The sequence below is a fragment of the Haplochromis burtoni genome, unplaced genomic scaffold, assembly GCF_018398535.1.
Source record: "Haplochromis burtoni strain Fernald_Lab_line unplaced genomic scaffold, NCSU_Asbu1 Contig_914, whole genome shotgun sequence".
Taxonomy (NCBI): Eukaryota; Metazoa; Chordata; class Actinopteri; order Cichliformes; family Cichlidae; genus Haplochromis; species Haplochromis burtoni.
This window is the reverse complement of record NW_024583275.1, coordinates 73,740-88,115: the sequence shown is the minus strand read 5'-3', so window position 1 is coordinate 88,115 and position 14,376 is coordinate 73,740. Positions and strand designations below refer to the sequence as shown.

Below are 14,376 nucleotides of genomic sequence, written 5' to 3'. Positions count from 1 at the left end.
TATATATATATCTCGCTTATAAAAGAAGCTGACAAGGCTGGCCACTATAAATGTTTTTTTCACACCCTACCTTGAAAATCTGCTCCAAATAGACCTTGTACGCAAAAAAGAGGAAGAGAAACAGGCATATGTTTTAAGAAACATAAATAGAAGTGTAGATTTGATCAAAAATGAGAAAAGGCTTCGGACTTCTGCACAGAAATGCAAATTACAGTGAGGCCAAACATCTGCAGCATTTTACAGAACTGTGGAAGGGGTTGTACAGAACTACACACTAAGAATATCTACTGCATTCAGAGAACTAAAGTTCATTAGAATTACTCTTGCCTTTGATCCGAACGAGATGGTCCTGCTCCAGAACGAATCCTGGAGATTCCACGAATTAAATTATTCGTTAATTCAGTTAACAGTTACAATACCACATGAAAAACAAATATGGTTAAGTGTTTATCCTCTTGACACCCAGAAGAAAAAATCTTTGATATTTACATTATTTTTAGATAATTTAAATATTGTGGTTGAAAGGAACATGTTATATATTGCTACATATTTTTACATATTTTCTTTCTTCAAAATTATGATTTTTATTTTTATTTTGTCCCCTGTACTAGACATAAAGTTCATTCTGCATGCCAAACACTCACCTCAACCTGGGTTATTAATTCATGTCACCCATGGCACTAACAATGACCATGGATTGTATGACAGAGGGCTGAGTGAGGCAGAAGAAGAGTCATCCTAGTCATCCAGATGAGGTAGTGGAAGGACAAATAACAGAGCAAAAAGATAAAAGCTCAGATAGCGACATACAGCTTCTAAGGAGGGACAAAATGATGACACCTGATGTCCATTATTGATAAGAAGTATTATTACTCTGAAGTGGTGGGATTTTGTTTCTCAGCTACCACAGAGGTTGCCTCTATGAAGGGAATCAACCATCTGTGGCCTTAGCGGGGGTGTAATGTGTGAATTTGCATTCAGAGGTCTACATTAAACCATGTTTTACTATAGATGCTGGGTGCAATTATATTGTTCCTAAACAAAAGCTAATATGTCTTGCTCTGAGGTTTCACCTTCCTGCTATAATGTTTGGCCTTTCTCTGCCTCATTTCATTAAAGATCCAAGTTTGACTCCCCTTCCACAATTTTGAGTAAAATCCTTTTGACTTTGTTTTAGCAACAGAATCATAATATCTGCAAAAATGGTCCTTTACATAGAGGTCTCAGGCTCATGTCCTCCACAGATGACAAAAGTGGATCTTTGGGTCTTAGGAGGATGACTTATTCAGGAATGTGGCATGCGTTTGTTTCTCTTTGTAACGTACTAAGCAAATGTGATTTCATATGACAAAAATGCAAGATGCATTAAGCCTTAAAAAAAAAAAAACAACACTGGAGGGTAAGGGCAGCTGGTTTTTTCCTCTGTTTCCTCTCCAACAAATACTATTTTCTCACCTGCGAGACATCCTCGACAGCCGATTCCACATGCTAAAAATTGGGGAAAACTACATTATGATAATGAAAGAATACATTTGAAATAATTTAAAATCACTGTGTTGTTTTTTTACCTGCCATCTCGACTTTGAAGCTCTTCAATGCGTTTTCTTTAACAAAAAAGTTGTTTATTAAGAAGCATGCAAATTAAGATGCTGTACACAAAAAGTTAAATTCCATAATTGTTTTAAATTAAAACTGAAGACATGCCTTATAAAAATAAAATACTTATTTTTCCTCAAGGTGTTTTGCCTATCAGATATTTGCTGTCAGTTAAGATCGGTGACATTGTATTACTCACTTGTATTTTTTAGTCATGAAAATGCAGACGAGTACAAAGGCCACAGTGGTACCAATCCCCACCACAGAGGGAATGATGATGTGATTATAGTTCTCTACACCTGAAAAAAATAGAAGTCGTGTTAGTGCCCTTCTTTTTTGCTGCAACAGTAGAAATGAGACTAAACCTAGTTTTATTTTTAAAGCAGAGTAAAACTTCTATTCAACATTACAAAATTCAACAACCAATTAAAAATATCTCACGTTTTACATGGAGTGTGAAAGTTTCAGGTGATTTCAGCCCTCCATTAAATTCAGCAGTGCAGGTTATCTCTCTGTTGTCATCCTTCTCCTCAGGAATAACTGTCAGGATGGACTGTGTCTCCCAGTTTCCATGTTTAATATCTTTATGATGCACAATGACCTTTGTACTATCCATATTCCATGTGAGTTTAGGAACATGAGTGGGGCAGGTGTGGATGACTGAACAGGTGACAGTGTAGGGCTCTCCTTGAGTGGCTGTCTTTGGTTGGATCAATGTAGGCTTTGGAGGCTCAGCTGAAAATGAAAAAGGCAGACATAGAGTAAGAGGCAAAATGATTTAACAGAAAACTGGTATAGATGTTTGAAGTCATGGAAGTTGGTGACATACTGATCATGTTCAACTCAACGCAGTCTTCAACAAAGGAGAACTTGTCCTTGGTGGGGTCATTGTTTTCTGTTCGCACTAGTTCAACCCGGAAACAGAAAGGGCCATTGTCATGATTTCTAATTTGAGTTATTTCTAAGGTGCAGTTGTTCTGGCCCAGATCTCCCACAAGCTTTGTTCGGCCCTTAAAGTTGTCCTTAATCAGTGTATAATCCTCATGATAGATGTTGCTTTTTTTGTCATTTTTTTCATGCCAGATTCCTCTGAGTCTGGAGGAGGGCAGGTTTCCTCCAGTATGGGAGAATGAACATGGTACCACAACACAGGATCCAACCAGAGCGTCAATGCTTTTTACAACAGTGGCCTTCCATTCATCACTGGACACAGAGCTACAGATGGCTGACAGAGAATTTTGAAAATAACAAGGAAATTATTTAATTATACATATTAAGCATAAAGAGACTGGAAATAAATAGCTGACCAGTGATGTTACCTGCAAAAAGCAGAAAGAATCCCATCAAAAGTTTCTGCTTGGCCATTCTTCTCTGATGTTGGGATGTTTGATTGACACTAAAGAAACCAAAACACTACATTTTACCATCATAACCAAAATAAACCACAGCTGTCAAAGTGAATGTTCAAACAGCATTAATGCAAATAGACATTTATATATAATTATTTATACCAATTTGTATCTGACAAATACAAGCCATCACAGTAGAAAAGGGATTTCCCCTCTGTGTAATGTAAATAAAGTATATTTCACAAGTAAATAATGGCATTATTTTAGTAAAAGTATCATATATTGCTTATATGTATGTGTGTAATTTAAACAAATGGGTAAAACGGACAATACCAAAAATACAGCCATGGAACAAAACCTTCAAGTACCACTAGAGGGCGTACCCTTCATTATTTAGAATCCAATGTTAAAATTTTATTTCATTTTTTAAATACATTTCTGAATGGAAGAATAGAATGTCAGTCTTGTGAAGATATGAAAAATAAAAGATATTGTGTATCACTCTTTGTGCCAGTTAGCTGTTTTAATTTTGTGCACATACTCATCCAAGTCAGAGTTTTTTTTTTAAAACTCTCTTAAAAACTTTTGCAGGATGGCTGCGGTTTCTTTTGGATCACTATCATGTTAGACATTTTTTTCTGAAGCGTCTTGAGACTGACATTAATGTTCCACTCAGCATTTGGGAATACAACATTTCAATAGTACTGACAACTATGAATGCCATGTCTTCGCACAATACCTCTCCTATCGAGTTTTCACCTGAGGTTGAAAACCCCAAGCAGTGACTGACAAACGTGTTAGCAAACATAGTGGATATTTCACTTTCTAGCCAAGCAATTTTCTGCTGTTCATTAGGCTTCTTTTTATGTTCATTTTAAATTAGTTTTTCTTTTTTGGTCTTAATAGTGTTAAGGTTAATCAATTTTGATTACACACAATATACACTAATATTTAACTTTCAAAATAATTTTTAACATTTTTGTGACACAGTAGTGTAGTCATATTTATTGTATAATGTTTATACACTCTGCTTTACTGTATATGTTATCACTACAATTACCAACAAATCTTTAAGAAAACCCCCCAAAACAAAAACAAACCCCATAACAGCTAAGGTGCATTATTTTGATTTCAAAGGTATGATAAAACCTATAAAATGAACACAAAAATCTACTGAATCTTTATCAGATCTATGTACTAGTGTCACCACATACAGGTGTATAACATTGTAAAGGATGACTTTTTTTTCACTTACCTGATAAAGCTGCTGCCTGGCTGATCTGAGACGCAACATTCACTCAGTACTCTTTCTTGAGAATAATGTGAGCTAATCTGGTCTGATGATGATTAGCACTGGATTCCCTGTCAAATGGAAAAAAGGGGAAAAGAAAAGAAGAAGAAACCAAACGACCAGAATAGAAAACAAAGTCAGTTTATTTCTCTATGTAGAAAAAAAACCCTGAAAGCAGATATCGAGGTGGTAGCAACTGATTTGTCTGTGCAGATTGCTGGGAGGGGTCTCTGTTGTTCTGTGTCTTCCATATTTGGGTGCATTTTGTTTTACTATTAGATACTCTGACCTAGATACCCACTCTGACCTCTGGGGGCAACACAAAAAACTGCAGGCTAATTGAAACACGGTCAAAATGCACTCATACAGTCACTATAGAAAATAACCAATTCAGACAGAGTTCAGAAAGGGTGCCTAACAGGTGTATTCAATAAAGATTTAAAGTTGTCCAGTCAGAGAAAATGTGCCCAAACAAAGGTCCAGAATATTCTACTGTTTCACGTGAATTGTGATTCAATGCAGTATATTTTGAGGTAGTAATGGTGTTAGTAATAGTAGTAATCGTGGAATCCATGTCTTTATTTATTCAACATCTGGCTGCCAAGTCAAAGAAAGAAACTACAATTCAATAACAATTTAAATAACATTTATCATTTAATTTATATGAACTGGAGGGTTCTTTGATAAAATGATAATAATAATAATAATAATAATAATAATAATAATAATAAAAATAATAATAATAATAATAATGTACCTTTTGCATTCAAAAGTAAAATATAGAACTTTTGAGAAAGTTGTCTTCAAATAAATCACTTAATAAACAAAACATAAGGAAAAGTTGTAGTTTCAGTTTCCCTCTTTACTTCTTTTTCCTCAACTAAACTTCAAATGTGACAATCTCACAAAAATATATCACTTACTACTTCAGAATTCCTTGTCTCGTCTCCTCGATGGCACTTCGACTCTGAAGGAATGACTTGATTCGCTGGGTAGTGTCATGTGTGATAAGTACAAAACGTGACTGTTCTGTGGCTTTAATGTGGATGTGTGTTTGCATTGACTACCGTAAAGACAGCAAAGCTGTGCAGAATGAAATAACCTTACCGTAATAATAAAAACAGATGTGCAGAGTTAAACTGGATCAAAATCTCATAATAAGTCAGTTTATGGATCTGCCTGTTGGTGACTTAAGGCTTAGAATTTCTCACAGTTTTTTCTCCATTTGTGCATTATGTTGTTTAGAAGGCGATGATCACAAATCCCAAGGGCTTGGCAACTGATTGTCAAACATCAGCAACACTCACTCTTGTTGTAAAGAACAAAAACATTGATGCCATTGTCTCTCTACTTCTGTTAATATCCTTGTGAAAAGAAAAAGCCACTGTGCAAACAAATTTTTTTCAAAAGATGAATGAAACGCACACTACATGATGAATGAATGAAAAAAACGGAGAAAATAAACAGATTGTGATCATTAATAACTCTTTAGCCCAGTCTGGGTCTTATTTTTCTCTCTTTCTCTTCCCTGTCAGTGGTAAACGTTTCTTCATACAGGTGCTCCTCCCCAGCGTCTCCATATGTTTGCCTGATATTCCCATTCACATATTCAATGATCAGCTGGTTAACTCACCTGCTCCTCATAAATCATAAATTCCACTATTTAAGCACACTTTGAAAAAGTACTTAGCCACACAAATTATGTGTGCAACTCCAAAAAACAATTTCTGTCCACTATAAGACAGAGGAGAACATCACAAGCCTGATACCTGCACGCCTGACAGCAGGAGGTGTATCACTCCTCCTGTTTTTTTTTCACCGGGAGACAGCGTTTACACTACAGTCTGCCTGTAGTAGCTTTTTGGCAGGAACTGTGTCATTGACCAGTCACCTCATTGTTCTGATACACAAAACAAAAATATTGACTACACTACACAGTAGATACACACTGCAAACACACTAAACATCACAAATCTCTCACATCTCAAAGGACGTCTCTTTCATTCTCTCACTGCCATCACTCCTAAAACCTCCCCCTCTTCCTAAACAACCAAATTCCATGTTGCCACATAATTTGTTGATTGGTCGACATGGTACATTTTTCCACCAATAGGAAAGGGGTGTTTTTTTTCTTTTCTTCTCTTTTCCTTTTGTTCACAAGCAGAGTGTTTGCAAGCACTGTCGTTAGACTGTGAACGATAGTATTCAGGAAAAAGCATTGAGTATATTTTTTTTATCATGACTCTGGTTTTACATGGCCTATCACCACAATTTAAAACTGGTATATATATATTTGAAGGCCACACTTTTAACACGAAAATGGAAAATCATGGTTGTCTTGGGTTGACAGCGTCTTGTTTCTATTTTATCTTGCAGTTTTACCCAATTGTTTACACACATTTTCTGAAAGCATGCCTTATATTTCCGAACTCTACACACAAATAAAAAAAAACACACACACACACACAATGGATAAAACCCTTCAATTCTTCTGCAAGATGAAACTCTACATTCAAAACAATGTAATTTCTTGTCAAAATGGCATTTTGTTTTCAAATGAGACACACAAACCATCACATGAATAGACATTTACAGTTTTTTCTGAATGCTTAAACCCTAACTGTGATTCCTGTAGCACAATCTCTAAAACTATTCAGACTTATGGCAAAACCACTCACTGAGTTTGCAAAACTAAAAGCACCAAAACTGCTTTGCACTCAGTTTGCAATTTTGTAACACACAATTTGCAAAACTGTAGGCACAATTCACTGCACAACACTCAATTACCAAATTTCCAACACACTCCTAGCAAAAGCATACACATGTATGGCTATCATTACAGTTTTTTACAGACGCTAGGACACATTTCTCAATACTTAGGTCACTTTTGCAAAACTCTTCACACAATCCTCCTAACTGACCTTCAGCTTGGCACAGCAGTTCATTTCACATTCAAAATGCACTACAACTACCAAAACACTTCATTCAGGTCTCAAATAAACTCATTCTTCCAGAACACTAGCAAAGGTTGACAGCCGACAAACACACTTTGTCACCCACAAAACAATGACCTAAAAAACACTAACAACATGTTACACAGTGTTTTCTTGTGTAAAACAAGGACACATCTCTGTTTATAATTTCAATATATGTTACTGGAATGAATCAGACATCATGCAGAATTCGTTAATATTTGTTTCTGTATTTTTATTTTTTTGCACTAAGTAATCCCAAAATACAAGAATTTGTATACACACCATCCACTGATACTCATACAATAGTAATGCTAATCTACTCGGTCTTCTCCATTTGGCCACTGGTTCTCATCCACATCACATCTCATGTCATCTAGGGCAACACACCTAGGAAAGAATCTTCTGGCTGCCAGAATTGAAGGAGTTGAACAATTGAAGGAGTAACACCTGTGTAGATGTTCATCTACAATGAGAATCAGCTGTGGCTGGTTAAACTGCATTTTTAGATTTAAAATATGTTTCAATAAAATATTGCTGTTGATTTTGCTGTCTTTTAAGTTTTGCATTGTGTTATTGTTTTGGCCATAAGTTTAACAGTTTTGAAAACAGTATGTAAGCACATGCAAAATGTCCTGTACGTACAAAGATTTTTGGCAGTTGTTGTGTCTGAGTGAGAAGATAATTCATGAAATTTGAGAGATGTAGTCATTGAATGCATTTTGTGCCAAAACAATGATAACTGGTCCTCAGTTTAGCCCACATAGACTTCTGTTGTGCTCACTGTGTGAGGAGTTTTGCAAACGTGACCTAAGTATTGAGAAATGTGTCCTAGCGTCTGTAAAAAACTGTAACACTAATTTGCCAACTGTCTGGCACACTTTCACATGTGAAAACTTTTTTAGATAATTAGTTCACTTTGCAATCAGCCTAAGCACTATAATACAGGTAAGCTGTGTGTGCGGAGTACAATGGAGGGAGCAGAAAGAGTGAGAAGTAGAGGAGGCCGAGGAAGAGGACGTGGAGGTGAAGAAGTAGGATGAAGAGGACGACAAGGACAAGGAGGAGCAAGAGGAAGACGAGGAGGGGGGGAAGATGAGGAGGGGGAGAGGAAGGGTAGGAAGAGTAAGAAATAGAATTGCTGATGACATCAGAGCTACAATAGTGGACCATGTAATCAACCGTGGAATGACCCTGAGGGTAGCTGGCCAACGGGTCCAGCCTAACTCGAGCCGCTACACTGTAGCAAGTACCATAAGGACATCTTGAAATGAGAATCGGTTAGTACAGTCACTTCGCACAAAGATTTGTAGCACTGCCATATGCCAATGAGAAACACACCAATACCATTGATGTAAAAATACTGAAATTGTTACTTTACAGAATTGCTAGATGACCAGATGCTGGGGGCAGAGGAAGCATGTTCACTGCAGACCAAGTAACCCATATAGTCATTATGGCGATTGCAAATAATCCTATACTTGGAAATAAACACTTGTGTTTGTTTTGATGTGTTTGAATAAACACCAGTACTTGAAGTTTGGATCCCTCTATGCTTATGGATCTATGACAGAAGTATGAGCTCAAACTGACATAGCCTACCTTGTGCACAGAGAAAGCAAAAGCCAGATGTGTTTTGTATTCATACCATCAGTGTGCAGTTGGCGCATTGTGTGCTTAGTAGATGATGGCTTGTGTGTACTGTTTGATACGGAAACACCATTTTTACGAAGGTGTGAAGAGTTAATCTAGCTGTGTTTGCTTTTGCAAGAGAACTACAATGTTTTGATATTGGGTGACAGGTTTTCTTATTTGTGTGAAGAGTTTTGCAAAATTAGCCAATAGTTACAAAAAATGTGCTTAAGCAATCAGAAAAAACTGTATAAGAAACAGTTGAACACTGATGTGCTTAATGTAAAACACTATGACCACTTCTTCTCCAGTCATCAAAATAACTTACTGTAAGCCTCTTTTTTTTTAGTGTTACACTTATTACAGACAGTACATAGGTCTACATAAGTGCATGTGTATACAAAACACACATACATGGTACCAAATATATATACACTGTATTTTTCCCAAAAATGCAATGTACACAGTGTTCATCCCAACCAACACAAAGTTGCATATACTATGGTGTACTATGGCATACTACATAGGTGTCAAACTCTGGCCTGTGGGCCAAATTTGGCCCGCGAAGCCATACCAAATTACTATTAGAGCTGGCCTGCTGGTATTATACAGCTAATATATATATTGTTTAGTATTAAGCTTTGCTTGTTCCATCTTCAGTTTTTCATCAAAACTTGTTTGAGTCCATAAGAAAAGATTCATTCTTATATCTAGAGGAAGATTTTTTTTCAATAAATATTAATGTTAGCCCGCGACTTTGTTCCAGTTTTGAATTTTGGCCCACTGTGTATTTGAGTTTGACACCCCTGGTATACTATGTACAAACAACAGAAGAATGTAGAATATGGAGGGAGATAAACAACTAAAAAGCGTGGGTGGACAATGAACCAGTTACCGACTCTGAAACACACATGATACATAATATAGACTTGGAGTGGTCACTATTGTGAAGCATAATCAGAGTATGATTACTGTACAGTACTGTAATTTATAGTCTTGAGAGTATGCATCAATTGTGGGATTGTATGGGACTTACTTGCACATAGTTGTATTGCAATTCTTTGACTCTTTCTGAATTGTATTCAAATGGCACCCCATAGAGCTGGTTCATCCTCAGATTATTTCTGTTCAAGGAATGGTCCAATGTTGATAAACTGACCCTATCAATATTTTTAAATATGTTGTCTTCTGTTATTTTTCTTTTATTTGCTGTACTGTTTTTGTCATTATTTTCTAGAACCATTTATAATGAATCATTTTTATGATTTCAGTCTCCTGTTCAGCAGACAGACGTTCCCGACCACCTTGTGTTGGTAAGCTTTCAGCTCTGCAATACAAATAGTACTGTAAAAAACTGTGAATGGACCTACTATGTAGGAATCCAAAGTAGGAATACATTTTCCAAATACGTGAAACATACTTGACAGCATTTTCAAAGTGTACAGAACAGTCCACAGGCAATATTCTGCTATAGTAATGTACTTCTTGAGTACAGTGAGATTTCTTACCTATTCTCATTTCGGATGATGGATGCTACCGTGTACCTGCTCAAATTTGGCTGTACTCTTTGCCCAGCCTCCCTCATTGTTAGACTATGGTTGACCACACAGTCAACCAAAGTGGCCTTGATCTCATCAGAGCAATCTCATCATTACTTGGTCTTCGTCGTCCTCGTCCTCCTCCTCTTACTCTCACTCCTCTGGCTCTGCCTCTGTATGTTGGCATCCATTGCGCCAAAAACAGAAGAACTCACCTGTTGCCCTTTTATAAAGCTCGGATTTCTTAGTCAGTAGTCTCAGTTGCCTGAACCCACTTATTGAATCAGTCACTCTTTTGGAAAAACCATAAGCACTTTTCACCTGTTTAGACACATCTTGTCAACACATTGTCATTGTGATGCACCTGTGTTGCATAATGGTGAGCACAGGTGGCAAAAGTCAAACACAATTAAAGCTCAGGTGTCACCAGTTGAACACAACAACTCAAAATTTATCACACTTGCGGCTAATGATGTGAAGGTACATATAAGTCAGAGCACTGGTATGTGAGGCACTACAATGGATAAAAATCCAAGAAGAGGAGTTCGCGTGAGAGGAGGTCAAGCAGGTCAAGGTGGTCAGCGAGGACAAAGAACAGTAATGTCAGATGAAATCAGAGCTACTGGGATTGACCGTGTTGTTGTCCATGGTATGACAATGAAGGAGGCCGGACTAAGGGTACAACCAAACATCAGTAGATTCACCGTGTCCACCATAATCTGAAGATTTAGAGAAGAGAACAGGTAGTTTTTTGACATCATAGTATGTAAATGTTGACGTGTCCTCATCTCCCAGAGGAGTCTAAATCGTCATCAAACAGCCCTACAGACACAAAAACATGTGAAAATATAAACAAACAGACAATCGGCAGTGATTTAACTACTTTAGGACCTCTGTGAATATCATTTACAGTATATATCACAGAATTTAAGGCCTTTAAAATCACAGAGCATACAGAGAAAAGTACTAAACTGAATCAATTTCAGCTTTTGTTTTTCATGATGTATATTGTATTACAGTTTTTTCCAGTCGCTAACAAGCGTTTGTCCAAACAGTTGTCACATTTGCAAAACTCTAAACACAATTAGCACAGCATCGGTCTGTTGTGGCCATACCATTCTTACATTTCATGTCGTGTTCACCCAATATGCAGTCAGTGAACACATTTCCACAATGCTTACATTTTCTTAACAAGCCTTCCTGCTGCTGCGGAGTCGGGGCGGTCTGCCTCCCCCCACCGCAGGGAAAAGGGAAACACCACCTGGGTCTGGGTGCAGTTCCCCCCTCCAGGGGCGGGGGCACCTAGACCCGGTTTGTAGAGTACGCTTGGGGAGTGTGATCGTGTGTACAACGTCTCTTTATGTCTGTCTCCACGTTGGTTGAGTGTGGAGTAAGTGCATATGAGAGCATGAAGGTGGGAATGGATGTTTGTATCTGTGTGTGCCTGTATGTCTGTGTCTATATGTCAGGTTGGGTGTCAGGCGCCACCTCTCTGGGGACATCTCAGGCCCTCCAAGGTTTGGAGGCCTATCTCCCCCTACCACCACTTCCCCTGCCAGTGGCGGACCCCCTCAGACATCGGTGCGTTGGTGGTTCTTTGTGTCCGGGGATGGGCATCCAGGTACACACCGGCTCACTCCTTGGCGGCCGCTTATCGGGGCCTGGAGCCTGGGGCTCGCTCGGGCCACTTCGGAGGTGGGGTGCCCCCGGCCTCTCGGCCTGGGGCTCGGTCACTCAGGCCAGCTGGCTGCCGGCGGAGCTCACGGGCTCGTCACTGCAACTCCCCCTGGCTTCTGCTCCGCGGCTGCTGAGTGAGCCCTCATCTGGGACTCTCCTCAGCTCTTTCTGGGACAGTGGCGCAGCTGCCCCTCTGTTGGTCTTCCTTGGTCTCTTGTGTTCTGGGGGCCTCTGGATGTCTGGAGTTTTGATCTCCTCCACACCTGCTTCACGCCCTGGAGGACGGGGCTGTGGCCCCCCCACACCCTCTAGCAGATTATTACATGAAGGAACCTTTTAAAAAAAACAAAAAAAACAAGCGCGTCCATGCTCACAGGTGTACACACGGGTGATCACACCCACAAACTACACCCTTTTTGGCTCCTACCTCAAAGCACACTGTGTTCTGTTGATCTTATGTGCTGCACAATAATGTTTAATATTTAGTATTTACTGTCATATTCCCATATATCATTGTGATGTTGTTTATTCTATTACTCTTGTTCTCTTCTGCTTGTTTCTTTTTTCTTTCTCAGCAGGTGATCCAGGTGATTGATATATGCATTTTTTTTTTCTCTGCCCGTTTGTTGGTTTTTGTCTTTTGCCCTTCTCCCCCGTCCCTCTTCTCAGCTGTTTCTCTTTCCCTCTTTCTTTCTCCCCTTCTTTCCCCCAGTCAAGTCTGTCCCGTATTCAGTAAGTGTCACGGTTCTGGGTCCATTGGACCCAGTATTTTGAGTTTATTGTATTTTGGTTTTAGTTTACTTCTGGGATTGTTTTCTTGTTGTTTATGATGATGATGATTATGATGTTTATTATTTGAGTTTCATGTTTCTGTTTATGTTTAGGATTCGTTCTTCAGTGGTGTCGGCTTAGTATTTGTCCAGTTCCATGTGTCATTTTCTGTCTGTCTCTCTATGTCGAGTCTGCGCCTTTGTGTGATGGTTTCTTGTTCCTGTTTTATTGTGAAGGTCTGCGTCTCATGTGAGTGTGTTCAGTTTTACCTTTGTCTCGTCTTGTTGATCACTCCCAGCTGCGTCCACCACCTGTGTGTTATTTCCCTGTGATTCTCGGTGTATTTAAGTCATGTCTTCCGTCATTGTAGTTGCTGGTCCGTCTGTGTTTCCACCCTGCGTCATCTGTGTGTTTCCCTGCCGTCACCATCTTGTACCGTCGTCCACCTTGCTTCATGTTTGAGTTCCGGTTTGTATTCAGTAGTTTAGTTGTCTCCAGTCTAGTTTAGTTCGTGCTCCATTTGCTGTTTGTCTATATTTATTTCGTGTCCAATAAACCACCTTCACTCCTCCACTACTGCCTGCAATTGGATCCTCATTTATTATTTTTATACGGCTCATCTCACTCGCCGTGACAGTAAGTGAAAATAAAATAAACAATAAAAGGTGAATCAAATGGACCATTACGGCAAGGCTGGGATGGTCATTTGGTAAAGTAAAATCCGTTGGGCATCTTTCTTTGCCTTTAGACAACAATTCTGATGGCAAAAGAGCCAAACGGGACAGGCAAAAAAAAAACAAAAAAACAAAAAAAAAAACCACAGTAATATAAAATTATGCACAAAAGGAATTACTAATGTAAAAAAAAGTGGTTTTATTTATATATGTTTATATATAATATATTGGTGGCCCCTAGAGACAAAACAGTAAAACAAAGCACGTACAAACTCCAAAAGCACATTTCTAGCGTTAACTGAACTTCCAAAACAGAGCTACCTAGATCACTTAAATTAAATTGAAAGCATATGTGTATTGTTTGTGTATTTATACACAAACACTCATATATATTCAAATAATTTACGTGCTATGGAGTTTGTACGTGTTTTGGAGTTTGTATGTGCTTCGGGGTTTGTACGTGCTTCGGAGTTTTTAAGTGTTTTGGAGTTTTTACATGTTTTGGCGTTTGTACATGCTTTGTCTCTAGGGGCCACCGAAATATACTTTTATTTATTCACTCCAATAAAATTAATAAATAAATCATAAATACAAAAACCACTATTCACATTTCAACTTTTAACTATTTAAATTTTCAGCTTTCCTTTTAAACAAATTTCAATTGAATCGCTACCCTCTCCGTGAACCGCTACCTTATCGTGGTGGAGGGGTTTGTGTGTCCCTGGGATCCCAGGAACTATGTTGTGCTGGAAGGTGCTCCACCTGGAGACTCTGTTGTCCTGCTGGGAGACTTCAATGCTCACGTGGGTAACGACAGCGAGACCCTGATCTGAACCCGAGCAGTGTTTTGTTATTGGACTTCTGTGCAAATCACTG

At 38.5% G+C, this 14,376-nt stretch overlaps 1 protein-coding gene across 4 annotated transcripts in view; it reads right to left on the bottom strand.

Moving 5' to 3' along the window:
* The window catches only part of LOC102314572 (myelin-associated glycoprotein), a 6,090-nt gene extending 824 nt beyond the window's left edge, over nt 1-5,266 (bottom strand). Inside the window, exons 1-10 of one of the 4 annotated variants that reach the window (XM_005951021.2) lie at nt 5,160-5,266; nt 4,201-4,307; nt 2,916-2,992; nt 2,426-2,821; nt 2,038-2,331; nt 1,796-1,895; nt 1,569-1,604; nt 1,456-1,488; nt 328-366; nt 71-94 (exon numbers count right to left, since the gene is read on the bottom strand). In XM_005951021.2, coding sequence (XP_005951083.1) covers nt 71-94; nt 328-366; nt 1,456-1,488; nt 1,569-1,604; nt 1,796-1,895; nt 2,038-2,331; nt 2,426-2,821; nt 2,916-2,961 — 968 coding nt within the window. In that variant the 5' untranslated portion in view covers nt 2,962-2,992; nt 4,201-4,307; nt 5,160-5,266. Of the gene's footprint in view, nt 1-70; nt 95-327; nt 367-1,455; nt 1,489-1,568; nt 1,605-1,795; nt 1,896-2,037; nt 2,332-2,425; nt 2,822-2,915; nt 2,993-4,200; nt 4,822-5,159 lie in introns of those variants that run through there. The other 3 variants (XM_042216078.1, XM_042216079.1, XM_042216077.1) reach the window with 3 other exon arrangements.
* Nucleotides 5,267-14,376: the final 9,110 nt, after the last annotated feature.